Source organism: Notolabrus celidotus, chromosome 11 (genome assembly GCF_009762535.1).
Source record: "Notolabrus celidotus isolate fNotCel1 chromosome 11, fNotCel1.pri, whole genome shotgun sequence".
Lineage (NCBI taxonomy): Eukaryota > Metazoa > Chordata > Actinopteri > Labriformes > Labridae > Notolabrus > Notolabrus celidotus.
The window spans coordinates 1,296,294-1,323,319 of NC_048282.1; the positions used below are offsets into that span (position 1 = coordinate 1,296,294).

The 27,026-nt window shown below is 40.9% G+C and overlaps 1 protein-coding gene across 6 annotated transcripts in view; it reads right to left on the reverse strand.

The window, feature by feature from the left end:
• Nucleotides 1–27,026, reverse strand: part of cep104 (centrosomal protein 104) — a 48,803-nt gene that overhangs the window by 12,889 nt on the left and 8,888 nt on the right. For all 6 annotated transcript variants that reach the window (XM_034696502.1, XM_034696500.1, XM_034696503.1 and 3 more), the window contains 12 exons: nucleotides 22,517–22,672; nucleotides 22,163–22,393; nucleotides 21,272–21,487; nucleotides 20,766–20,933; nucleotides 17,602–17,775; nucleotides 13,351–13,527; nucleotides 5,808–6,008; nucleotides 1,986–2,078; nucleotides 1,753–1,840; nucleotides 1,074–1,146; nucleotides 815–923; nucleotides 593–731 (listed from right to left, as the gene is read on the reverse strand). In XM_034696502.1, the coding sequence (XP_034552393.1) occupies nucleotides 593–731; nucleotides 815–923; nucleotides 1,074–1,146; nucleotides 1,753–1,840; nucleotides 1,986–2,078; nucleotides 5,808–6,008; nucleotides 13,351–13,527; nucleotides 17,602–17,775; nucleotides 20,766–20,933; nucleotides 21,272–21,487; nucleotides 22,163–22,393; nucleotides 22,517–22,672 (1,825 nt within the window). The remainder of the gene's footprint in view (nucleotides 1–592; nucleotides 732–814; nucleotides 924–1,073; nucleotides 1,147–1,752; nucleotides 1,841–1,985; nucleotides 2,079–5,807; nucleotides 6,009–13,350; nucleotides 13,528–17,601; nucleotides 17,776–20,765; nucleotides 20,934–21,271; nucleotides 21,488–22,162; nucleotides 22,394–22,516; nucleotides 22,673–27,026) is intronic.

Genomic DNA, 27,026 nt, shown 5'->3' on the forward strand with positions numbered 1-27,026 from the left:
TCTCAGCAGATGTCTGTCTAACATGAGTCTGGTCCTGCTCGAGGTTTCTGCCTGTTAAAGGAAGTTTGTCCTCTCCGCTGTAACTAGCTAAATACTGTGAGGTGCAATGCTCATGGTGGATTAAGGTGGGGTCAGACTGAGTCTTATCCTGTCTTGGTGTTGGGTCTCTGTTCATAATTTGACATAGAGTGGTCTAGACCTGCTCTGTTTGTAAAAGAGTCTTGAGATAACGTTTGTTGAGATTTGGTGCTATACAAATAAAGATTGATTGATTGATTATGTTGCCTTCAAACAATATTGGTAATATGCAGATTGACAAAGTTGCATTAAGTTCAATCATCAGGAAAGTATTCAATTCTATCAATATGGAACATTGATTTCTTGTTTTATTAAATGTGCTTACACATCCTGGGTGGTCTGATGGCCACATGGTGAAGAAATGACCTCTAAGAACAGTTTACACATACCTGGTCTAATAAAAGTTTACAAAAAAACGTCTACTTTAAACAAAACAAAGAAATGAAAACTTTCATCATACCCAACATATTTTCAAGAATTGTCCAATAACATAAAAATAAGGTTGAGAACTCACGGTTGCACGCAGGACCTTGGACATGCCGAGTCAGGTCCTCAGTGGCCACGGCCTCAGAGCAGCGTGGACACAGGCTGAACTTGGATCTGCTCTCACATTCACCCAGGAGGTGCTCTGTGAGGCTGGCTATCTCAACCACCTGTGAACACGACGCAGAGCTGTACACAAAGTCTACCAGCCTTTTGGACTTTCATCACGCCTACTCCCACATATAACGCCTACCTGTCTACATTCATCGCAGCGTCTCAGCATAGGGCAATTCTTCCAGTAGTGAAGGTCCAATCCGTCCTCTGTGAATGACTCATCCTTTCTGCCACAGAATATGCACAAGCTGAAAGATCAGATCAGAAACATGAATTAGCACTCAAGCTGCAAAAAGAAGTGCAAAGAAGTGCAAAGAAAACAAAAAACACGTGCTTTTTGTACCATTGAGTAACAGAGACTTTGTTTTAAAGATCTCCACTACTTGAGAGTCTCTTACTTGTCAAGATCGTTGATGGATCGTTGGACTTCCCTGCTTTCTGTCGCCATGTTCTGGGACACTTTAGTAGAGGCTTGAAATTATAGAATAATAATAATTGATTAGTAAATAAAGCAAATAAATGAAACAGAACAAAGACAGACATGAGGCGGGAGTAGAGGTTATGTGTTGTATGTTTTTTTGAACAGGAAGGTGTTGAGGTGGTTTTTAAAGGATTGAAGGCTCTGTCCCCCAAGGTGTGGTGCTTGGTCTTGGTGATGGGGGGCAGGAGGTTGGCATCTGATGATCTGAGGCGGCGAGATGGGGAGTGGCATTTGAGGAGGTGGGTCAGGTATGGAGGGGGGGGGGGGGGGGGTTATTGAGGACTTTAAGCAGGATCTTGAAGTGGATTCGGTGCTGTATGGGGAGCCAGTGGAGGTGCTGAATGAGTGGGTTCTGGTGCAGGAGTGGGTGAGTAACCAGGCAGCTGAGTTCTGGACATGTTGGAGTTTTCGGAGGTCAGTGGAGGGAAGGCCGTAAGTGGAGTCTGGAGGCTATGAAGGTATGTATGAGGAGCAGAGAGAGGATCTGAAGCGTGCAATGTTGCGGAGGTGGAAGAAGGATGTTTTGGTGACAGGATCTCTTACTTTTAATGGTGAGCTGTGTTTATCTGTAACTCTCTCTTCAAACCCGTACGTACCCGCTCTGCCAGCTTTGTGGGACCCTTTTTCAACTTTGGGAGCCTCTTTCTTCGGCAGCTGCTCTTTGGTGCTTCCCTCCTCTCTCTCCTTCACAGAGACACAGAGAAGCATGAGCACACAACACAGTGTCAAATACGCTGAGGCGCTATCACACTTGGAAGCTCCTCTAGTGACTTTTTAGAAGCCGTAACAAGAAGTGATGTAATGACAGGCTAATAACTGCTCCACCTACTGTGATCTCTTTCAAGGCCGCCAGCTGCTCCTGAAGAGAGTGGATCTCTGCCTTCTCTTTCTCTCCCTCCTCCTGAGCGCCTTTCTTCGAAGTCTGGGTGAAACATGACACAACAGAAACCTCAGAGTTACACTTTCTTTCCCTCTGTGTTTGCTTCCATCAGATCTCACCATGCCAGCTCTAACTCTATTACTTCTGTCTTTGGAAGTGGCAGAGCTCAATGCTATGCCAATGTAAATGAGACTCTTGGGGCCGCAGTGGCATGGTGTGGTCATCTTGGCTGTTACTTTGGTAGATGAACGCATGGCCAGGCTTTGCAGCGATTGAGCACTTCTCAAAAGCACACCATTATGTAATGGGAACGCTGGGTTTCTTAGAGGTGCCAGTAAGAGAATCAGCTTAGTCACTGGGTGAATCACAAGCTTTGTGGTACAACAAAACTTCTTCATAAGAGCTTCTGAAAGCAACTTGCACTCTGGATGGATTTGTGGTTAACAACAAGTGCTTTCTGTGGTTCACTCGGGTTGATATGAAAAACTGAGGCAGGTCTGTTGCTGTTTTTCAGCCCTTTTACACACAGCTCTCTTAGTAATCTTGACACATTATCATGATCTGTTTCATGGAACCCATAGTGATTGTATTTCTCTTTTCTCTGGTATTGAATTCTGTCGATGTTAAGTTTTGGTGAAGTCAGATTCACTCTGGCATCCATCTGTGACTGATATTTAATCAGAGGAAGTCCATCAGCTGAGACTTCTTTGAAGGCATGTTGCTCCTCTGATTCCTCTCCTTTCCTCCCGGCCCAGTTTCCTCTGAGTAGAAATAAGACATTTCAGATGCCCTGTGACACAACAGAAACACAGCTACTCCTGGTTTGACCACAGACAGTGGATCTATAAGAACTTTGGGATCAATGCAGGTGTGCTCACACTTCATGTTGTGTTCAAAACACATCATAGCTGTTTTCATAGTTCTTCCTCTTATGAAGACACCACGGTAAGAAATATGACAGGAAACATGGAGAGTAGAGTGCGGGGGAAGACATGCAGCAAATGGTCGCGTCCAGAAGTTGAACCAGTGACCTCTGCAACCAGGACTATAGTCTCTGTATATACAGTGGGGCAAAAAAGTATTTTGCAAGTTCTCCCACTTAGAAAGATGAGAGAGGTCTGTAATTTTCATCAGAGGTACACTTCAACTATGAGAGACAAAATGAGAAAAAACAATCCAGGAAATCACATTGTAGGATTTTTAAAGAATTTATTTGTAAATTATGGTGGAAAATAAGTATTTGGTCACCCACAAACAAGCAAGATTTCTGTCTCTCACAGACCTGTAACTTCATCTTTAAGAAGCTCTTCTGTCCTCCACTCGTTACCTGTATTAATGGAACCTGTTTGAACTGGTTATCTGTACAAAGACACCTGTCCACAGCCTCAAACACTCAGACTCCAAACTCAACCATGGCCAAGACCAAAGAGCTGTCCAAGGACACCAGGAAGAAAATTGTGGACCTGCACCAGGCTGGGAAGAGTGAATCTACAATAGGCAAGCAGGTTGGTGTGAATAAATCAACTGTGGGAGCAATTGTAAGAAAATGGAAGACATACAAGACCATTGATAATCTCCCTCGATCTGGGCCCCACGCAAGATCTCATCCTGTGGGGTCAAAATGATCATGAGAACGACACGGAGGGACCTGATGAATGACCTGCAGAGAGCTGGGACCAAAGTAACAAAGGCTACCATCAGTAACACACTACGCCGAGAGGGACTCAAATCCTGCAGCGCCAGGCGTGTCCCCCTGCTTAAGCCAGTACATGTCCAGGCCCGTCTGAAGTTTGCCAGAGAGCATATGGATGATCCAGAAGAGGATTGGGAGAATATCATGTGGTCACATGAAACCAAAATAGAACTTTTTGGTAAAAACTCAACTCGTCGTGTTTGGAGGAAGAAGAATGCTGAGTTGCATCCCAAGAACACCAGACCTACTGTGAAGCATGGGGGTGGAAACCTCATGCTTTGGGGCTGTTTTTCTGCAAAGGGGACAGGACGACTGATCCGTGTTAAGGGAAGAATGAACGGGGCCATGTATCGTGAGATTTTAAGCCAAAACCTCCTTCCATCAGTGAGAGCATTGAAGATGGAACGTGGCTGGGTCTTCCAGCATGACAATGATCCCAAACACACCGCTCGGGCAACGAAGGAGTGGCTCCGTAAAAAGCATTTCAAGGTCCTGGAGTGGACTAGCCAGTCTCCAGACCTCAACCCCATAGAAAATTTGTGGAGGGAGTTGAAAGTCCGTGTTGCCCAGCAACAGCCCCAAAACATCACTGCTCTAGAGGAGATCTGCATGGAGGAATGGGCCAAAATACCAGCTACAGTGTGCAAACCTGGTGAAGACTTACAGGAAACGTTTGACCTCTGTCATTACCAACAAAGGTTATGTTACAAAGTATTGAGTTGAACTTTTGTTATTGACCAAATACTTATTTTCCACCATCATTTACAAATAAATTCTTTAAAAATCCTACAATGTGATTTCATGGATTGTTTTTCTCATTTTGTTTCTCATAGTTGAAGTGTACCTCTGATGAAAATTACAGACCTCTCTCATCTTTCTAGGTAGGAGAACTTGCAAAATCAGTGGCTGACTACATACTTTTTTGCCCTACTGTATATACGCTTAGACCGCTAGGCCAGGTATTACCAAAGTGTGGGTCAGGACCCTGTAAGGAGTCGTGAGACACAAATAGGGGGTCATGAGATGTCTTCCAGAATGTTCTTTTTTAAAAGGGGTCTAAATATAGTACATTTTACCCATTATAGTAAACAAATATCCACAAAAGCTACAGAGCCATATTAGATGTGCTGAACTCGACCTAACAAAAATTTGTACCAGGCTGTAAACATGTTTATATCTGCTGTAAAGATCGTCTTCTTTGTATTGGTGTGTATGTGGTTTCTGGTGTTTCTACAGCCAGCCTAGAGAACTGCAGTTTTTAACACTTCCACATGGGCTTTAATTCTCGCGGTGGGAGGTTAACCTTGAAGTAAAACCTTGAAAATATAAAATGTAGTGAGTTTTCTGCCTTTCTTTGTTTCCAGGTGACTCCTAAGTTTAGGGTTAGTGAACAGTGAATTATCAAAAGCATCAGTAGCAGCAGGTTCATTCATAACAGCATGGGAAACACAGACACATGATCATATAGGTAGGGTCATTTTCTGCAGACCAGCTAAATGAAGACACATTAAATCACTTTGAGGGACAGTGGGGGTCGTGAGTCTTTGGCACCTATATTTTGGGGGTCGCGGGCTGAAAAGTTTGGGAACCTCTGCGCTAGGTCACCTGCGCCCAAGCTTTTATGATTTTGAATCTTTATTTTATCAGATCTAATTCTAATGAGATACAGCAACTCATATGACATTCACATAAAGAATTTGAAAGGAGTGAAACTCTTTGTCTGTATTCATTGTTGAAAAAATCTGAGACATGCAATGATAACAATAAATCAGACAGTCAGGAAACAGGCAAGGCTTTTTACTGTGTATGTAACATGATAACCTGTCTCCTTTCCTTGTTCCCTTTAGCTTATAAAGGACACTACATTATATAAGTCTAGACTCTTCTAAGTGTGTGCTTTTGACTACCACGTCTCCTGGTCCATCTACCAGATGCTCAATCTGTGACGACAATCTCAAAGAAACATTGGTGTGAACCAAGCCCTCGACTCTGCAATAGGATGCTAAGAATGTGGGGAGGAATATTTGATGTCTATGTCTGAGTTGTTTGCAGGTAGGTAAGAAAATAAAACGTCTTGCCTGAGTTTCAACCAGCTTTCCGTCAATCTTGGCGAAGCCGTCAAAGAGGGTTTTGTACAGGAAGTTCTTCCGTGCTGCAGCTTCGTTTGATGGAAGGTAGCTGAGGACGGAGGCTCTGTGCTGCTGGTACATGGACAGAATGATGTGCACAGCCAGCTCTCTGACCGCTGATGCGCTGTGCTCCAAAGCTGCTGTACAGAACTGAGAGAGGAAGAAGGCTTTCTATTAGCATGTTAGTAGAAGAACCAATGAGCAGACATTTTGAATCACACACATTACAGTAGTCTGTCTCAAACTCGGTCTGGAAAGATGGAAATATGAAAGAGGTTGTTTTGTTGATGACGTGTAAATTATTTGGAGCAGCAGGCAGCAGGTTGCAGCCAGTTTTACAGTAAGCTATCTATCTATCTATCTATCTATCTATCTATCTATCTATCTATCTATCTATCTATCTATCTATCTATCTATCTATCTATCTATCTATCTATCTATCTATCTATCCATCCATCCATCCATCCATCCATCCATCCATCCATCCATCCATCCATCCATCCATCCATCCATCTATCTATCTATCTATCTATCTAAACAAAGACCCAACATCAAGACAGGATCAGATCCAGTCCCATCTTACAGCCAGGACTCAGTCTGATCTCATCTTAATCCACCATGCAGAGCACTTTGCAGCATTTAGTAAGTTTTTAAGTTTTTATTATTGTGTTAAGCTGTAATTTTTTGGCTGGTGTCATAAAGCTTTTAACTTCCTCACCCTGAAATTTCACATACACTTGCCTGGACTTGTCTAAACAATTGTATTGTGGGAAAACAAGGTGGCCCCCCCCAAATAAATTCAGACCTTACATTTTAAGAAATAAAAAACAATGTTTTGTTGTGTAATTGTGAGAACAACCTTCACTCTATGACGTAGAAGACGCCCATTGTCTAACATAATCTCTCTGTCAGGAGAGTCCCAACACAATGCCAAGCTCCCCAGTGGAGAGCATTAACATCCAGAGGGAAGCCTTGTACAAAAGCCACCAAAGCCTGGCTCAACAGAGTCATGGACAGCCTGCCATTAGTCTCTGTTTTCTCTGCCGAACACTCCTCAATACAATTACAGGAAATCCAATCGGTCCTTTTTCCGCCTCTGAGCAGGATCACCCAGGTAACAACAGAAGAAGAGAAGAAATGTTTAAACCATGGCTAAGCTAACACTACAGAGATGTCAAGCTAACACCATAGAGATGTCAACAGGGCTGTTAACATGAGCTAAGGGAGGTAGAGAGCTTCAAGGTGGAAACTCAAGGATTTTACAACTCTCAAGTTCTACATTCTTAAGATCATTTTGATTATACTTGTGTTTGATTCTTTGTTTGTGACGGGGGATGTGTTTTTTTTTAAATTATTATTATTGTGCAAGAAATGTGTGATAGGAGACAGAATAACAAGTAAACAAGGCACAACAGACAAACAAAGAAGTGGTAGTAATAACAATAATGATAAATAAATAATAATAATAATAATAATAATAATAATAATAATAATGATAATAATAATAATAATAATAATAATAATAATGATAATAATAATAATGATAATAATAATAATAATAATCATAATAATAATAGTTTAATATTATTATAAACATCAATTGTAAACAAACAATTGTTTGTTTGTTTTGTTTTTTTCTGTCCTTGTTTTGTTTTTACCTTTGTTTTCCTCTTATTGTTGATAATAATAATAATCATAATAATAATAATAATAATAATAATAATAATAATAATAATAATAATAATAATAATAATATTAATAAGAGGAACATGAAGGTAAAGAAATATTATAGAAAGATATAATAATAAAGAAATAATAATAATAATAATAATAATAATAATAATAATAATAATAATAAGAGGAAAACAAAGGTAAAAAAAAAAAGACAACAGCAAAAACAAAACAAAAACAAACAAAACATTTTTTGTTTAGAATTGATGTTTATAAAAAGAAAATAAGCAGAAATATCCTATAAAAAGTAAGCAATTAAAGAGGGAGAAAATAAATTATAATAATATTAATTATAATAATAACATTAATAACAACAACAATAATAATAATAATAATAATAATAATAATAATAATTATTATTATTATTATTATAATTATGATAACCATAATAACCATAATAACCATAATAACCATAAGAAAGTAAATAAATATATTATATCAATAATGATAATGAAACAGAAATGGCAATTTCTTAATTATTAATTTCAAAGGGGTTAATATTAAATACAAAAAATAAATAAATAAATAGATTAGTAGATAATAATATATATATATATATATATATATAAACAAAAAGTGTGTCTTGCAAGGGTTAATGTTTGTGTGGGAAGGCTGAGAGTATGAAGGTTAGTGAATATCTTCACATGTTATTGTTTCAAATATGAGAAGTGGAAAGTGGGGATGTGGGGTTGCCCTCCTCAGTCACCACCTTCACATGCTAATGAGAATAAGGGATATTTATATCTAGGCATGTTTGTCCATATCTTATCAATATGTTCATCTTGTGCACAAATACTAAGTGAGTTAACCTCCTGAGAATATTTTCTCTTCACTTATCCTTTGTGATCTTGCAAAGTGATCACACAATGCTGTTCTTTATGTTGGTAAATAAACAAGGTTTCCAGGTTTAACCATCAGCAGGTTGAAATAAAGCGGCGTTGTTTGAAATGGATCTATATTTACAAATCCCCCAGCACCAGATCTTCTCACAAATGGAGATGGTATTAAACACAGAGGAGCAGGATCTTTGCATCAAAGACTGTGATTGCAATAATGCTGCTGTCAAATGTAATAAAGACAAATGTTTAATCGTAAATCTGAGCATGGCAAAGTTCAACAGCAATTAGTGAACCACTGTTGTTGCCCTGAAAACCCAGAGTTAAACCTGAAGTTAACTTATTAGACCAAAACCCTGCTCTGTGATCTCTAACAGAGAAGAATCAAGAATACAATAAACTGTCAGGTACAATGAGAATCATTTTCAACAGCCCTGACGTCCTGTGTTACGACATTAATACCATCAGTTTGCAATCATTTAAAGCCTATGTTTAATTGAATAAAGTGCAAAGACAACATATGAAGTGGGTTTGTTTTATACAAAAGATATGCTCATTTAAAATGTCATGCCAGCAACACGTTTCAAAAAAGTAGTGTTGTAGTCAAGACCACATTAACCGAGACCAAGACATGTCCGAGACCAGAGTGCACCGAGACCAAGACAAGACCCGGACATTTAAGGGTTGAGACCGAGTCAAGACCAAGACTAAGGCAGGACAAGACCTAGACAAGACTAAGACCATATCAATGAAAAATCATTATGATAGTAAACAAAATAAAAGACTTCAGTTTATTTTATATAAGTTTGCTTTAAAGTTGCTGTTGGAAGTCGTGATATAAACATCAGTTCAGAGAGAGATTTCGAAGGAGCCGCCACTCGACCAATCAGGACAGAGGGCTGGAGAGTAGCTCTAGTTGTTCCGTTATAATCGGAACAAGGGGAATATTAACATTACTTTATACAAAGGCATTGGAAAACACAGAGATTTCGCCATAATCTCAAATGACTTCACTTACAGATGAGTACAGATGGGTATTATGACCACTTCTCCAAACCCAGCAGAAAAAAGTAGTTTTTTTACACCATTCTTACCAACAGCAGCTTTAAATAAAACTGAAAGCAACAAATTAGGTTTGTTTTTGTCTTTAAACTTTTGCTTTAGATCAGAGTTAAACTGTGTGTTCTGTTTCCTGTGATCTCAGGAGAGGGAGGAGGTCGTAGCTGAGCAGGATTATTCTGTCAAGCCTTCTTTTCTGATTAGTTGTGTGCATTTTCTATTTTCTAATATTTGTAGTGTTTTTATGTGATGGGTTATAGGTGTTGACTGTGGTAATCCTGTGGCAGGTATTTAGCTGTGCCCTTCTCTCAGTTTAAAAAAAAAATTTAGACAGGGACAAGAAAACACTGAAAAAGTTGTGTAAAGCTAAAACAGAAAAAAAAACAGCTGGAGGAACATCTCCTGACTCATTAGAATAATAACATGGAATAATAACATGGTTAGTAACATGACTGGGTATAAAAATGGCTTTTCCTATCACTGCTATGCAGATGATACACAGCTTTTCCTATCTTTCCCACCTGACGACACAACTGTCTCAGCTCGGATCTCATCCTGCCTTGCTGACATTTTAAATGGATGAGGGAACGTCACCTACAGCTCAACCTGTCCAAGACTGAGCTTATTATCATTCCAGCCAGTCCCACTATGGACCCACAGATCAATATCCAGTTTGGATCACAAAACCTCATGCCCACTAAGTCTGCACAAAATCTGGGTGTCATGATCGATGACCAGCTAACCTTCAAGGTTCATGTTGCCTCGATTGCTCGGTCCTGCCGTTTTTCCCTCTATAACATCAAGAGGATCAGACCCTACCTGACAGAACACGCAACACAGCTCCTGGTTCAAGCTCTTGTAATGTCACGCATGGACTACTGCAACTCTCTACTGGCAGGCCTCCCTGCATGCACAGTTAAACCTCTGCAAATGATCCAGAACGCAGCAGCACGTCTGGTCTTCAACCAGCCTAAGACAGCTCATGTCACTCCCCTGCTCATCTCACTACACTGGCTTCCAGTTGCAGCTCGCATCAGATACAAAACTCTAATCATGACTTACAAAGCAGTCACCAAAACCGCTCCAGTTTACCTGGAACCCCTCATCCAGGACTACTGCCCTTCTCGCCCGCTACGCTCAGCCTCTGAAAAGCGCCTAGTGCTTCCAGCACACAAGGCCTCAAAATCAAAATCACTAGCTGGACTCTTCTCTTCTGTTGTTCCTAAATGGTGGAATGAATTGGCCAACTCCATTCGATCTGCAGAGTCCCTCTCTACTTTCAAAAGACAGCTAAAGACCCAGCTCTTTAGGAAGCACTATGCACTTAGCTAGATTGTTCTCCACTGTTGTCCCCAGTGGCAGACCATGTCTTCCAGCTACAGTTGACTCACACTGTCCTGCTCTACTCTGGGAATCTGTGTTCAGGTCTTGAGTGACCCAGCACTTGGTAATTTGGTCATTATTGTGGTGATGTTAATTGTTGATGATGATAATGGAAGGTCTTAAATTGGTTAGTTGCTTCATTGTAGATGTTCCTTATTTTGAAAAAAAAAAAAAAAAAAAATTCCTTACTTATTTTTGTGTATTGCCTTTACACTGCTTGGCAGTACCTGCACCCAAATTGACTTGAAGCACTTTGTTACTCTTACTGATCTTGTTTCCTCTTGTCTAGATCTTTGCTTGTGTTGTTCTTGTTCTTGTATGTACGTCGATTTGGATAAAAGTGTCTGCTAAATGACATTGTAACATTGTAACATTGTAAAAAGGGAATTCCAGAGAGGTGGAGTCTGTCAGAAGGAAAGATGAGAAGAGGTTCACCACCCTGTGAGAGACTGCGTGAGCAAACAGTTCAACAGTTTCAGAATAATGTTCTACAGCCACACATTTCAAAGAACTTAGGGATTTTATCATCTACAGTACAAAGTGCAATTAAAAGATTCAATGGATGGCCGTGATCTTCAGGCCCTCAGGCAGCACTTCATTACAAACAGACATGAGTTTGCAGTAGAAATCACTGCATGGGCTCAAAACCAGTCTGGAAACCATTGACAGTGAACACAGTTTGTCAGTGCATCCACAAATGAAGGTTCACTGAATCATGAGGGCACAGATTTGGCTTAATGGCCAAATCGCGCGTCCATGAAGTGGTTGGCCGGGGTTGATTCCAGCCTGCGACCCCTTTCCCGGATACCACTCCCCCACTCTCTCTCCCTGTTCCCAGCTCTGTCCACTGTCCTCCCCTCTCTGATAAAAGGTGCATAAGGCCCCAAAAATATAACTTTAAAAAAACTACCATGTAAAGAGAAAGCTATATATAAAGCATATACAATACATGAGGAAACCAGGAACAACCAATTCTGATTAGCACCAAGGATCTTAACAGAACATCAAAGAGACAGCAATTATATTACAGCCGATTTCTTGCTTTGTTTCTCAAACATAATTTCCTGTGATATGTTTAAAGTAACAGAATATAAGCAAACTGTCCTGTCACATCTTCATCTAAACTGGAAATGTTTCCCAGGCAAACATGAGAGGCAGCCAACACAAAGAGGACAGGCGCTGAGCAAGCATGCACAAACATGCAAACACAGGCCACCCAATGCCAACTGTGTAGCTTTGGCTCTAAAGGGGAGGGGGACACCAGAGGACAAACCTAACAATTTGCTCTCCCTGATAAAAGCTGTGTAAAGTCAAAAAGAGGGCTGAGTGAAGGGGGATGGGCGGGGGATCAGTCGTAAACCACAGAGGGGAGGACAGGGCAGCTTGTTGTCCTGCCCGGTCTGGTCAACAGTTGGACAGTTTGCACGTAGGTATTAGGTCACTGCTGGAAACCAGATGAGTGCAGGGGTGTAAAGTGGATGTTGATGGTGACAACATTGGCTCTGCTGACAGAAGCCGAATGAAAGCCTGTTTTGGTGAACTGAAATACCCCAGAAAGTCTGGGTGGGACCGCTTCCCTTTCAGTTAGTCACATCATTACGACAAAGCCAAGTGTGATGGAAAATCAGCCTGCTGATGTCTTCTTTAAAGTGGTACTACACAGGCATGATACTGACTCTTTACAGTACAGGGGCCATCATATTACCCAGAATACGTCTTACTTACTATTCCCATAAAGAGTGGATACGTCATTTTGATTGTCACAAACATTAGCAGTCAACATCTACAGCACAGACATCTTTGATGTTCTTTGTTTATTCTCAACTCTGATGAACAGCTGTCTTCTCACATTTAGTATATCTTAAAAAAGCTTACCATTTTTGCCTCCTTTATATCCACTGGCATATCAAATATATCTGCCACAGTATATCTTAAAAAGAATTCTATTTTAAGACAGTATGAATCAAAAATTAAAGCAAAAATAAAGGCTAACTATTGTCTAAATACTTTGAGATCTCCATGACTCCAGTGAGGATATCCACCACATTAAATGTGGAGCTTTAAAAAAATTGCAACTATTATATTCTATATTTTTAGATGAGCCTTGTAAACAAACTTGCTACATGCGTTTGTTGCACAGTAAACCTGCTCACTGCAGATTGGCTGCCTGGTTTTCATATTTGATGCTTGCATACCTGTTCTCATGTGAAAGTTTCGTGACAGAGAGAGACAGGAGGTTAGACGGAGAGGAAATGCTACATTCAAATTCATGCTAGTTTTCCGTGGCTACCAAACCTAGCTTTAAGTGTTTTTGGTGATTTATTATGGGTCACGTTGACCCAGGTCTGTTGTTACACCGACAGGGCTGCATTTGTTTGGAGAGTAACAATCACTGAATTAGAGCCTCAGACAGATTTTTAGACTCAGTAAAGAATGGATAGAAGCATCCTACATATCTACTTTTACTCTACTCATAAACTTACATTCATGACATTGTCCAGGGTGAAACCAGAGTTCTCTGTACCAAGTTCAGCAAGCAGCTTCTGAATCAGCTCAGCCCGACTCTGAGCCAGACGAGCGGGGAAGTTGGATTTGAAGGGCTTCACCAGCTCACCAGGGATAACTTGCAGGACGCGCACATCCTTCAGGACAGCGATTTCCTTAACAAAGAATATGAGAAAGGAGAGAGACAATGACTTGATACAGTAATGTATGCAGAAACATTACAGACAGACAGTATGCCACTGTACCTGACATTTATGTGTGTGTCATAGGAGGCTAACAGAACAAATCTTTGTGATTCTGCACATAGTGATGAGTAGTTCTACATGGGCATCTGTTAGAGAGACAGGTCTTTAGTGAACCCGGTCAGAGGAATGTATGCTGGAAATATTATGCAAGTCTTGTCACAGACTCAAAAAATCCATAACATATAATTTGCCCTAGACATACAAAGCGGCATTCAGTAGTTACTCAGACAAACTCTGAACGGATCTGGAAGATCCAGACGATGATTTCAGAGGGCTGAGAATCATGGCAGTGTTCTGCACAGCTGTGCCCTGAGATGAACTCACTGAAACAGAAGGCTCTGAAGCTCAAAAAAACCCTCCTCCCCTCCTTACTCAACACATACTGCATCATTCGCTGCAACCGCCAAAATCACAATCCAAAATACAATTTTTGGATATGCACACTCTTTAATGTCACAGTCACTTTTTATGGTTTCTTTTTGGATTTGCATGTAACTGCTCTTAGAAAGCCTCTCAGCTAGTTGAGCAGTGGACATCATGAGAACTTGGGGCAAATACAGAGAAACTAAACAACAACAATCCTGATTCAACAACAGCTACAGAGCTTCCCCTGCTCATAACAACATTCTCTGTCTGCCTGTCTCAACATTTAACAAGAAATTAAAGGTCTTAACAGAAACAGATGGCGTATTTGCTCCAGGCAATGTCAGGACGTGTCCCTGCACATTAAAAATGTGTCAGGATCGTACTGCATGGAAGCAAATAGTTACCAACATTAAAATGAAAAAGCAATTTGAAAATTCAATTGCATTAACAGAAATGCTAATTAATTATCTAAATATGGGCGCATTATGTGACTCATAAATAAAATTATTATTCAATAATCCTATTTGCATTTTAATTTTGATCTTCAACATTGCTAATTATGTTACACAATTAAAATGAAAAAGAAAATGCATTTGCTTTTTAATTTTCAAAATATTGTTATCATAATTCAAATCAAAAAGAAAATATGACAAGTAAAATGCATTCATAGAATTCTTTCCAGACCCAACTTGGTTGAGGCAGATGTCTGTCTAACATGAGTCTGGTTCTGCTCGAGGTTTCTGCCTGTTAGAGGAAGTTTGTCCTCTCCACTGTAACTAGCTAAATACTGTGAGGTGCAATGCTCATGGTGGATTAAGGTGGGGTCAGACTGAGTCTTATCCTGTCTTGGTGTTGGGTCTCTGTTCATAATTTGATATAGAGTGGTCTAGACCTGCTCTGTTTGTAAAAGAGTCATGAGATAACGTTTGTTGGGATTTGGAGCTATACAAATAAAGATTGATTAATTGATTGATTGGTTGATTGATCGATTGATTGATTGATTGATTGATTGATTGATTGATTGATTGATTGATTGATTGATTGATTGATTGATTGATTGGTTGATTGGTTGATTGGTTGGTTGATTGATTGATTGGTTGATTGGTTGATTGATCGATTGATTAATTGATTGGTTGATTGATTGATTGGTTGATTGGTTGATTGATTGATTGATTGATTGATTGATTGATTGATTGATTGATTGATTGATTGATTGATTGAAATGTCCAGGACGAGATCAGTAAAGAGATCAAAGGTACCGCTGTCTCTGTGAAGCTCATCAGAAACTTCACCCACTCGAGGTTCTTCACAGCAACTTTAACCAGAATCCAGTTTTATTTCTGTAATGACTCATGTGTCTGGGTTTGCTGTCGTGCTGTCATCCAGCTGTTCCACCCTTAAGAGCTCCCTCAAAGGATTGGGAGAACACTTACCATTTAGTGTTTGTGACAAAATGAGTGACCCTGTTAGTATGTGCAGTAAATGAACATCAACAAATCATCTTCTGACTTCATTCACAGCCTCACTCAGCGCTGGGTCTTCTAGCCTTTGAGTATTCAGTCCTCTCTAACACCTGAATCTTATTTTGCGGCTCTGATTCAATGTTTTCATTTGCTGACCATAAATTCAGAAGGGCTGATTTTCAAACAGTAATTAGTCTCGCATGTAAACTTAGTCTTGCTTTGGGTGCCAAAGGAGAAGAGTAGAGTGCTACAGAGCAGTGAGTGTTCACACTTTTCTATCGGTTTATTTTGGCATCTCTAAATCTCAGCAGTGGAAGCTGCTGCACAGAATCATTTGCTCTGCCTCAAAAGTCCCCAGCTGCAATCTCACCCCGATTTCTGTCAAAAGAAAGACCTGAGCGAAGACTTAAAGTACTACAAGACTCCAAGAACCCTGTCTTGAAAACTCTCCCATCAGGAAAAAACATCAAGCGGCAATAAAACTAAGAGATCCTGTTTCCTCAGGAGCACTTACTGCAGAACTACTAAATGGTCACTCAGTGTAGTGGATGGCTGTGTGTTATAAAATACCATACAGTTAAAGGGCTGTAATGCTTTGATAGTTTGTTGTATGGCAGCCACATACTGAATCTTTAATATGATATGATATTTCTATAGAAACAGATCAATATTCCCAATGTTTTGTAGGAAGAGGGTTGTGGAGGCTGTTTTTATGGGGACATAATCTACAGAAACGCACCATCCTCAACCCTCAAACACCTTGACTCCATTCAAATCAAATCCTGGATGTCGGACAACTTTTTAAAACTGAATGACTCCGAATCTGAAGTCATTGTGTTCGCCCCCCCCTTCCCCCAGCAAAAAGGGATCAAATCTTGACAAATTTAGGTGAACTGACAAATAATGTGAAGCCTTCAGACAAAAATCTTGGTGTAATTTTTGATCAGAATTTGTGTTTTGAGCCACAGGTGAAAAAAGTTGTCCAGTTTTGTTTTCATCAGCTCAGAAATATATCTGAAGTCCTTAATGTCAGCAGAAAGATCTACAGAAACATATTCATACTTTCATATCCTCCCGTCTAGATTACTGTAATTCCTTGTAATCATGTTTCAGTCAGAAATCAATCCACCGTCTACAAACTGTTCAAAACGCAGCAGCTCGTCTTTTAACAGGAACTAAAACATGTGCCCACATCACCCCCATTTTAGCTCCTCTGTACTGGCTGCCTGTTGATTTCAGCATGGATTTTAAGATTATTTTATTGACTTTTAAAGCAGAACATGGAATTGCCCCTCTATATATATCTGAGCTTTTATCCCCCTACAAACCTGGACGCAGTCTGAGATCCTCTGGCAGTGCTCTGCTAGCTGTTCCAAGGACCCGACTGAAAACTAAAGGGGACAGGTCTTTTTCAGTCAGGGCTCCTCCACTCTGGATCAGCCTGCCAGAGGAGACCAGACCTGCAGAGTCAGTCCCGTGTATTATGTCATTACTCAAGACATATCTTTACAGGAAAACTATTATTGTGGGATTTTATTTAATTTTAATTGTGATTTTAAGTGTCTGTTTTATAAGTTTGTATGTTTTTAAGTTTTATTTCATTTTATTTTTTATTGCTTCATTTTGCTTTGCACTTCTTCTTCTTTGTATTGGCCACTGTGAAGCACTTTGTTACCTGTATTGAAAAGTGCTATATAAATAAAGTATTATTATTATCTATAACTCTGCATTAAGATATATTACAGGTGACCCATTTAACACACATTGGTGCGTTCTTTACAATAAGGTTGGCTGGTTGTATAATTTTAATCAATAGTCCTTCCCTATTTTAGTGCATTATAGTCAATCCCCTACACCTCCTTTTCTGTATTATTTTACTTCATCTTTTAATTGTTTTTATCTCCAAATCACAAATGATCCTATTTGATGACTTTCGTACTCTTGATGCCTTGTTGTTTGTTTTTTTTAAATGTCACTGTAACTGACTTGATATCATTGTAAATGAGGGTTGCCCCTCAATGATCTCTCCAGTATATATAATAAAGGTTGATGACAATAAAAAGGGGACATTTAAAGGGAAGAGGGTGAAGCTTGTGCAAGAAGCAAAGGGTTGATGGAAACTGAGTGGAGCCATGTGTGTGCTGTGTTATAATACCTGTATAAAGGCAGCAGCCGTGGTCCTCATGCGGCTGGCTGAGTCTCGAGTCCTGACCAGCAGGCTGGGCCAAGTCTGATCTAAGCAGTGGTTCATCTCAGTCCGGCCCAACCCCAGACCTGGGATCAGCTGGCTCAGGAGGAGCCGCAGCAGCTTCAAGGAGGCATGGAAAACCTGAGGGGAGAGCGAGATGGGCATTACGCTGCAAACTGAATGGAATTCCCAAGAACGGTTAGCACGAAGGTGATGTCAATTAACAGAGAGGTGAGAGCGGGCTGTGTTTACTTTGAATTAGTTAGAGTATGCTGACATTGCTTTGTTACAAATAGAGGCGACTGATTGTTCCAACTAGACATGCACACCAGATTCTAACAAACCTGATTTTCCAGATCCATTATATGAACCATGTTTCATCAACATGTTTCTATATTTGTTTTCAATAATGTCACTCTGTCAGCATACTTCCATCTCCGAAACATCTCTTGGCTGTGTCAGTCTCTCCACCAACAGTGGTGCCATCTTAGTTCACACCCTGGTCTCCTCCAGCCTAGATTACTGCAACTCCCTTCTTTTTGGTTTACCAGACAAATCCATCCAGAAACTTCAACTGGTTCAAAATCCCACTGCCTTCATCCTCACCAGAACCCCTTCCACCAGCCACATCACACCTGTCCTGCAGCAACTCCTCTGGCTTCCCAATAAACACAGCATCATTTTTAAGATTCTGATACTTTCTAGGCCATCAACAAACCGAGCCCTCAGGACCTCATTGATCTCCTCCATACCAAACCCGTAGTCTCAGGTCCTCCTCTTCCATCCAACTCACCCTCCCACCTGCTTGCTTGACCACCATGGGGTGGAGAGCCTTCAGCCGCTCGGCCCCCCACATCTGGAACTCTCTCCCCCAGGACTTACAAAACTCCACCTCTCCCACCACCTTCAAATCCCACCTCAAAACTCACCTTTTCCACCAAGCCTACTCACTTTAATCTGTCTCTATGGGACTGGAATGACTTCACTGTCACTGTCATCATGACTTCACTTTCATTTTTCTAGTGTTGCATTGTTATTCTGTTGTTTTTATGTCTTTATTTACTGTTGAGTGTTGTTTTTACTGTTGGTATGTTGTAAGGTGACCTTGAGTGTCCAGAAAGGCGCCTATAAATAAAATATATTATTATTATTATTATTATTATTATTATTATTATTATTATTATTATTGTTATTATTATTATTATTATTATTATTGTTAGATATTTATAGACTGGAAAGATATGCAACAAACACCCTGAGCAGCTTTCAAACCCAGGATGTTATATGAAGAAGGTCGAGAGACGGGCGTGTTAAACATGAACTGTGGAACAGAAAATGACCCTGTTAACATTCATTGGTCCTGTGATCAGTTTACCAATGTAGGTAGAAATATAAGTCATTAGAATGATCACGGGGAATCCTTTTCATTACACAGGTCACAGCCGTTTTGCAGAGGGGGTTACAAGGCAACCCTTGTCAAAACTGTTGGTTTAAGGCAGCCCGTTCTAGAAGAGAGGACTGGGGTTCCTTCTTGTACAGGGGGATCGTTGTTAGCAGTATGCATGTGTGAGTGTGTGCTCATGGTTTAACAACATGAACAGTGGTTCTTGTTTTAACAGGAATACAGGGCGTGTGATTTAAAGAAGCACTCAACAGTAGCAAAGTGAAAACATCCACAGTACTTTGATAGGGCTGCAGTTACTTTTCAGTTAGCTGGGACTTCACATAAGAAAGGGTGTCAGCTGGTATTTGTAGTTTTATCTTGTTCTAACAGTTTTTATGTTTCCTGACTAACACTGGGCTTTCACCAGATCCGTGTCCGGTCCGTCTCTGATCCGCTGCAGCCCGGCTCAGTGCTCTCTCGTCTCTCGTCTCAACCCAACGGTTGTGTTTTCAGAACGCAGCACGGGGCAAGACTTCCGGACAGCTAGAGTCATGTGACCGAGGTTTTCCCGCGTTAATCACTGAATCAAGGATTCTCCTCCTCCTCTCCTCATCCATGTTGTCTTTCTGGTCCTCTGAAAACCTCTGACCTGTTGACTCCAGGCCTGGCTCCACTCATCATGACTTTGGTTTGTTGTTGTAGTTAAGTGAAATACGATCTGGTGATAACACAGAGTGTTTTATTCTGAAAATTAACCGGATGTTTTCATTTTGTTTTGGTGAAACCTGACTTCCTGTCCCGCTCCATCTGCTCTGTTGAGATTGATGCGTCGTGCTCCGGCATCCTGCAAAAATAGAAGTCTTGTGTATCTGATCCGGAGGACTCAGACCTGCTGGATCAGAGACGCAGCCGGCACAAAACAGAGCAGATCCAGTGGAAGTTAACACATTGACTAAAATAGAAACCTATAAGATCCGGTGCCATGACGGACCGGAGACAGATCGGACATAGATCTGGTGGAATTTGGTCATAAGTCTCTGACCTCTCTGTCCTACAGGCTCCTCCACTTACACTGAGGTCTATTTGGCTCCATTACAAACCAAACTGCTGTGAATGGAACATAGGATGGAGGAGAGGCAGAGGATGGAGGAGAGGCAGATTTCCAGCCAAATAAAATCCGACGTCTGGCTAATAAAGTAAGGAAGGCTATAGAAACAGTTTTGGTTTTTGGGAGGTACGTCACATGAGCAGGTACCCCAAAAAGTGCAACTAGAATCTTTAATCTCTCAAACAAAACCAGGTGGTGAGAGAAACACAGCCCCTGTTTCTCTAACTTCTATCTCTTGTTTGGGCGTACAGACACAGTGAAGTGGAGAAATACACCCAGCTAATTGTCTGCTGTCTGTCCCGTCTCTATTGTGTGCTTTCACATATCATGTAACACAAGCCATCCTTTGACATCCTGGGGGTGCTTATCAGGAGAATGACCCCACCCCTACATCATAACATGTCTTTAATGAAACAGCAAGGCGTGATAAGGGTGCACAGTCCGGTCTAAAACAGTCTGTGTTCAGGGGTTAAAAGCAACAGGCTGTTTTATCCCTATGCTATTGCTGAATTAGTGCGCTATGTCTTGTTAAAAAAGACAAGCCAGTTCAAAGTGAAGATCTTATTCAACAAAACCTTTCCTCAACAACATTCACAGCATCAACATCAACAAAAATGTGCTTTCTAATGAATGTCTCACAGATGACACTTGATCCAGCAGGGCCTTCTTCACGAGGAAGGTTGCAGCTCGTATCATGCTCTTCAGCTCCTCTCTAGGAATGGTGGGCGACAGCTCCGAAAGCTTCTTGTGCACGGCCATGAGAGCATCCTCCCTGTAGGACCAGGTTTTGGAGTATGTCCCAGCAACCTGTAAGGAAGAGAGGGGAAAAGATTAGCCAAGGTGCAAGACAGATGTCACATAATATCAGTTATTTGAGACAGCTGAGTGCTTTGGGAATCCCCATTCACAGCAACCTCAGTGTTGTGCAGCTGTAGGCCAGCAGAAAAACTAGAACTATCATTAAACTGCACAACACCTGACGAGTATTGCATGCTAGACTTGCATTTAAAAGCTGTCTGAGAACATAGTTGAGCATTTGAAAGATGGGGCCAAGACTTGATGCTACAGCGCAAAGTGCTGATTATATGAAGCCCAGGAGAAAGCAAAAACCTTTCTTTTCTTATCCCCCCCTTTTCCTCTCTTACCAGGCTTTCCCCAAACACCTCTATGGGAAGGCCAGCCTCTCTCTGGGCATTCTCTGTGAGTGGCTCAGGCTCTCCGCTTGTGTCAGGGCTGCGTGGAGTCATTTGGGCATCAGACTGGGGGGAGTTCTGCTCAACAGGACTCTGGATGACCTCCCCTGGCCGGTCTTTCCTCTGAAGGGCTGGCAGAGGCCTGTCGTCGTAAGGCACACTCGTAACCTGTCGGAGCAAGGTGACAACATTAGTACTTTGAGCTTGAAACCTTACTGTGAAAAAACATTTTAAATTGTATCCGTGAAGCTGTGTCCTACTCTTCAGTACTTCCAGGTCTGATAAATACGTCCCCTCTCATGAAAAATGAATCCCCTTCACTCTTTTTTCCACTAACTGTCTCTAGCCTTTTATCACTGAATAGATGGATCACTCAGCATCATGATGACGATGAATGTTTCACCTCTTCAACACTAACTCAAGCTCCTCCATGCAGTGAGCACCGTTCCCTGCACTGGGGCCCGCCTGGCAACCTGCTGGCTTGTTTGGGGCTCAAAGCCCTGCCTTGAGGCCAGGTTGGCAGCCTCTGGAGTCAGCCAACTGTTGCACACTTTTAATTAAATAGTGAAACCCAAACCTGGAGTAAGGCTGGCCTCAGCTGGTGGTGAGTAAGGTAAAAGCACCATCTGGTTATCATATGTGCTGTGGGTTCTTAAACTATAGGGGCAGGTGACTTGCATGATTGTGTTTACAACAACACAGAAATTCATGCCAGCAGACGGGCTAAAGGCTCAGCTGTCTACAGGAAATACACTTTCATAACTGACCATCCATAGAGGCTTAAACGACTGTGTATTCAACAAGTTGTTCTGCTTTAAGTGTCAAACTTGATGCAGCACTCACATCTATTTTGGGTAACGTAGCAGCAGGGGTGCATGGTGTTTCAGGTTGCCGGGTTGGTTTGGGTGCAACAGTTCCCCCGTCTGACTGTTTTCTCTGAGGAGCGGTTGTGCTTTTTCTCTTCTTGATTGTGTCTGTGGACTCCAGGGGCCAGGTGGTGACTGAATGGTGACCTGGAGAAGGCTGGAGGGAGGGAGGATCTTTGGCTGGCGATGACTCTGCGTCCTTTGTGATCTGATGAAATGATGCAAAACAAGGACAGAATTTATATTAAGCAGAATGTATCCTGATTCAACACGTGTCAGGAACCCTGCTGTAACACAGTTGAATCAGTACAATGAGTGTCTGGTGACTCACCATTGTCATGTCCAGCAGGTTGTGGACTTCCAGCTGCTGGTAGACACTCTTCCTATAATCCTCCATGAGCTCCTTCTTCTTCTTGGCCAAGTCATAGTCTTCCTTTTCGATGGCACATCTTTTCTCCACATCATATCGGGCCAAGCGCTCCCCCACCTGGAAGAAGACAAGCAGGATGAGCCTACGTCACATGTTCAGACCGGTTAACATGGCACGAGAGCTGTGCAGTGAGTCCACTCGGCATCATGATCTCAGTCTTCCCGTGCAATGTGGAGTTCCCAACATTTACAGCACACTTATTTCAACACTATCACCAAATAAAAGCCCTGAAACAGCACAGACGGTCATATGGATGCTTGTTGTTTTTTACACCTCTCCATATCATCATGTTACTGTCTCACAGACCTCAAAACCCACTCTTCTTAAAACCCATTTTTACAGACTTGCTTTTATGTGACTTCATCCTTCTAATCGCTTTTACTTCTATTTTATTATTAGTTTTAGTTTTTATCCAGCTAATAAACTCTTTTAAAGTTTATTTGACTATTTGTTTATTCATTGTCCATCCATCCATCCATCCATTATCTTGACCGCTTATCCCGTTAGGGGTCACGGGGGGCTGGAGCCTATCCCAGCTGGCTTGGGGCGGAAGGCAGGGTCCACCCTGGACAGGTCGCCAATCTATCACAGGGCTAACACAGAGAGACAGACAACCATTCACACACACTCTCACACCTACAGGCAATTTAGACTGATCAATCAACCTGGTGAGCATGTTGTGGACTGTGGGAGGAAGCCAGAGTACCTGGAGAGGACCCACACATGCACAGAGAGAACATGCAAACTCCACACAGAGAGGCACCTGCCCGGCCAGGGATTCGAACCAGGAACCTACTAGCAGTGAGACAACAGCGCTACCCACTGCACCACCGTGCAGCCTTTATTGCTTTAATTTAATTACATTTTTTTCATGTATTATCTTAATGTTCCTAATTTATCCTTTTCACTTTTTCTAATTTGCTCCATGTGATGTCGTCCTCTTGTTCTGAAAACCTCTTTCATTGTCTTTTTACTGCTTTTATTTACTTATCCATTTTATATATTTATCTTATTTATTTATCTTTGAAAAACCTCTTAAACAATCATTTATTGGTCTATTGTCTCACCACTTCATTCTGTTTAATTTATTCTTTCTAACCTCACGTTGTATTCTGTTTTTGTTTAAATTCCTCCTCCCTCCCTGTCTAAAGGTTTACTTTGTTATTTGAACCATGCTTTGTCTGTCAAAGCACTTTTTAAACATTTGTTTTTAAAGGTGCTACATAAATAAAGTTATTATTATTATATTATTATTATTATAAAACATGCTTTGGTTAGGACTGTTATTAGACCCAAAGGAAATAAGGGCTAACACTGAACAGATCCGGGGTTTGAGGTTTGGCTTGGACTTGACACAAACAGTTCATGGAGCATTTTAGTCCAGGCCTTCTGCAGGCTACAGTGAACGCACCATGTGACGCCATGTGGTGAATCATCAAGATTTACAAGCTGGACATGTGACACCAACTTCCAGTAAGTACCACACGTCATTTCAATGTGAAAAAACTACATTAAGCCAAATAACATTGTCACCCCTTTGCTAAGAGTCACAGTCTTTATTAACTGCTTATGAATCTTTAATCTCTCTTTTTTCTTTTCAAAGATCTGTTTATTTGAATATTTTACACATTGCATACAAAAGATAAATGTAAACAGTTAAAGCAAGTGATGTTTTCTGTAAAAGAAACACAATAAGTGACTGAATGAAAAAGCAACCAATAATCCATTCATCCATTATCTTGACTGCTTATCCAGTCAGGGGTCACGGGGGCTGGAGCCTATCCCTGCTGGCTTTGGGCGGAAGGCATAGTACACCCTGGACAGGTCGCCAACCTATCACAGGGCGCAACCAATAATAATAAATGATAGTAATTTAAAATTAAAATTAATTAAAAGATAAATAAATAGAATGGAAAATAAAGAATAGTAGGTTAATGTTAAAATAAAAAAATAAATAAATGCAAAAGGTAAAAGAGCAATAATAATAACAATGAAAAAAATATAAATAAAGAGATAATAATGAATAAATAAATAAGTAAATAATAATAATAATAGTAACAATTATAATACCAAAAATCAAATGCAGAAATAAAATTAAAAAAACACCACATGTGATAATCTACAATGAAAACAACAGAACATGTTCCTCTTTGAATATAGGTGTCATGCTATAGAAGGGATTCAAAGCCTCAAAGTATCAAATAAAGGAATAATCCATGGAAAGAGAGAACATCTAAATCTGCAGCCAGCTTTATTGAGGTGCCTTCTTGGGCTGCTGGGTTTTTATCAGGTTAAAGAAAGGTCACAATATTTAAAGAAAATTGTTTTGTGGATCCGTGCAGAGTATGTCTGACACTTTCGAGTCTGCTAAAATGAAGAACATCCCTGACCCAACCCTCATAGGATGGAGGAGAGGCAGATTTCCAGCCAAATAAAATCAGACGTCTGGCTAATAAAGTGAGGAAGGCTATAGAAACAGTTTTGGTTTTTGGGAGGTACGTCACATGAGGAGGTACCCCAAAAAGTGCAACTAGAATCTTTAATCTCTCAAACAAAACCAGGTGGTGAAAGAAACACAGGCCCTGTTTCTCTAACTTCTATCTCTTGTTTGGGCGTACAGACACAGTGAAGTGGAGAAATACACCCAGCTAATTGTCTGCTGTCTGTCCCGTCTCTATTGTGTGCTTTCACATATCATGTAACACAAGCCATCCTTTGACATCCTGGGGGTGCGATGACAAGGGATTTTCAGCATCACTACCTTGACAACTACTCTGTCCACAATGCCAGTCTGCTAAACTAACAAGGTGCTAGGGTGTGTGTGCGTGTGTGTTTGTGTGTGTGTAATCTTGTTATAGAAAGACCTGTGCTTGGGAGTGGGTCAGACATTTCCCAAGGACCATCAGCGCAGCTGTTGAGCTTATTAAGAATTCATGGTAAGCATGGAAACGCTGTATACACGGGAGGTCAGTAACAGGAATCTGAACAATGTTTAACAACTACTGTTACAAACGGTGGTGAAATAACACAGAAAAAGAACACGAGGCACACAAAGTTGGGCATGCTACAGAGAAATAGCATCTGTAGCAGGGGCACAGGGTGGAGAAATGATATCTGGACATCAGCTGTTCTTATTAAAAACACTGCACACCGTTTTCTTCATTGTAGTACAAATACAAGTAAAAGTATGACCATACATTTTTTCAGGTTGTGATTGCTGCATGTACTAATTTTATTTATTTTGTTTGTTTGATGGTTTAGTTTAGTTTAGTTTAGTTTAGTTCAGTTTAGTTTAGTTCAGTTTAGTTTAGTTTAGTTTAGTTTAGTTCAGTTTAGTTTAGTTTAGCTTAGTTTAGTTTAGTTTAGTTTAGTTCAGTTTACTTAAGTTTAGTTTAGTTTAGTTTAGTTTAGCTTAGTTTAGCTTAGTTCAGTTTAGTTTAGTTTAGTTCAGTTTAGTTTAGTTCAGTTTAGTTACTTTAGTTTAGCTTAGTTTAGTTCAGTTTAGTTCAGTTTAGTTTAGTTTAGCTTAGTTTAGTTTAGTTTAGTTTAGTTCAGTTTACTTAAGTTTAGTTTAGTTTAGTTTAGTTTAGTTTGGTTTGGTTTGGATTAGTTTAGTATTGCCCCTCTAGAACACTACGCTCCCAATATGCAGGCCTGCTGGTCGTACCTAAAGTCTCTAAAAGTAGTATGGGAGGTAGAACCTTCAGTTATCAGGCCCCTCTCCTTTGGAATCATCTACCAGTCAGGGTCCGGGAGGCAGACACCCTCTCTACTTTTAAGAGTAGGCTTCAAACTTTCCTTTTTGATAAAGCTTATAGTTAGAGCTGGATCAGGCTTGGACCAGCTTTTGTTATGCTGCTATAGGCTTAGACTGCTGGGGGAACTGACACACTGACACACTGGGATCCTATCTCACCCCTTTCCCCCCAACCCCCTCATCACTTACTTTAACTCTCCCTGTCCCATTAAAGTTACTAACCATAGACCTTTCTGGAGTCCCTGAGCTCCCTTGTCTCGTAGGTTCCTCTGAGCTGCCGTAGACGTCCTCCTGCTGTGGACGTTCCAGACTCCAGCTGATACGGACGTGCTGGACTCCAGCAGCAACAGCTACTACTACTCATCTCATCACTATCACCTCCCCCTCTCTCTTATTCTCCTCTATCCCTCTTTCCAGACCCAACTCGGTCGAGGCATGATGTCTGTCTAACATGAGTCTGGTTCTGCTCGAGGTTTCTGCCTGTTAAAGGAAGTTTGTCCTCTCCGCTGTAACTAGCTAAATACTGTGAGGTGCAATGCTCATGATGGATTAAGGTGGGGTCAGACTGAGTCTTATCCTGTCTTGGTGTTGGGTCTCTGTTCATAATTTGACATAGAGTGGTCTAGACCTGCTCTGTTTGTAAAAGAGTCTTGA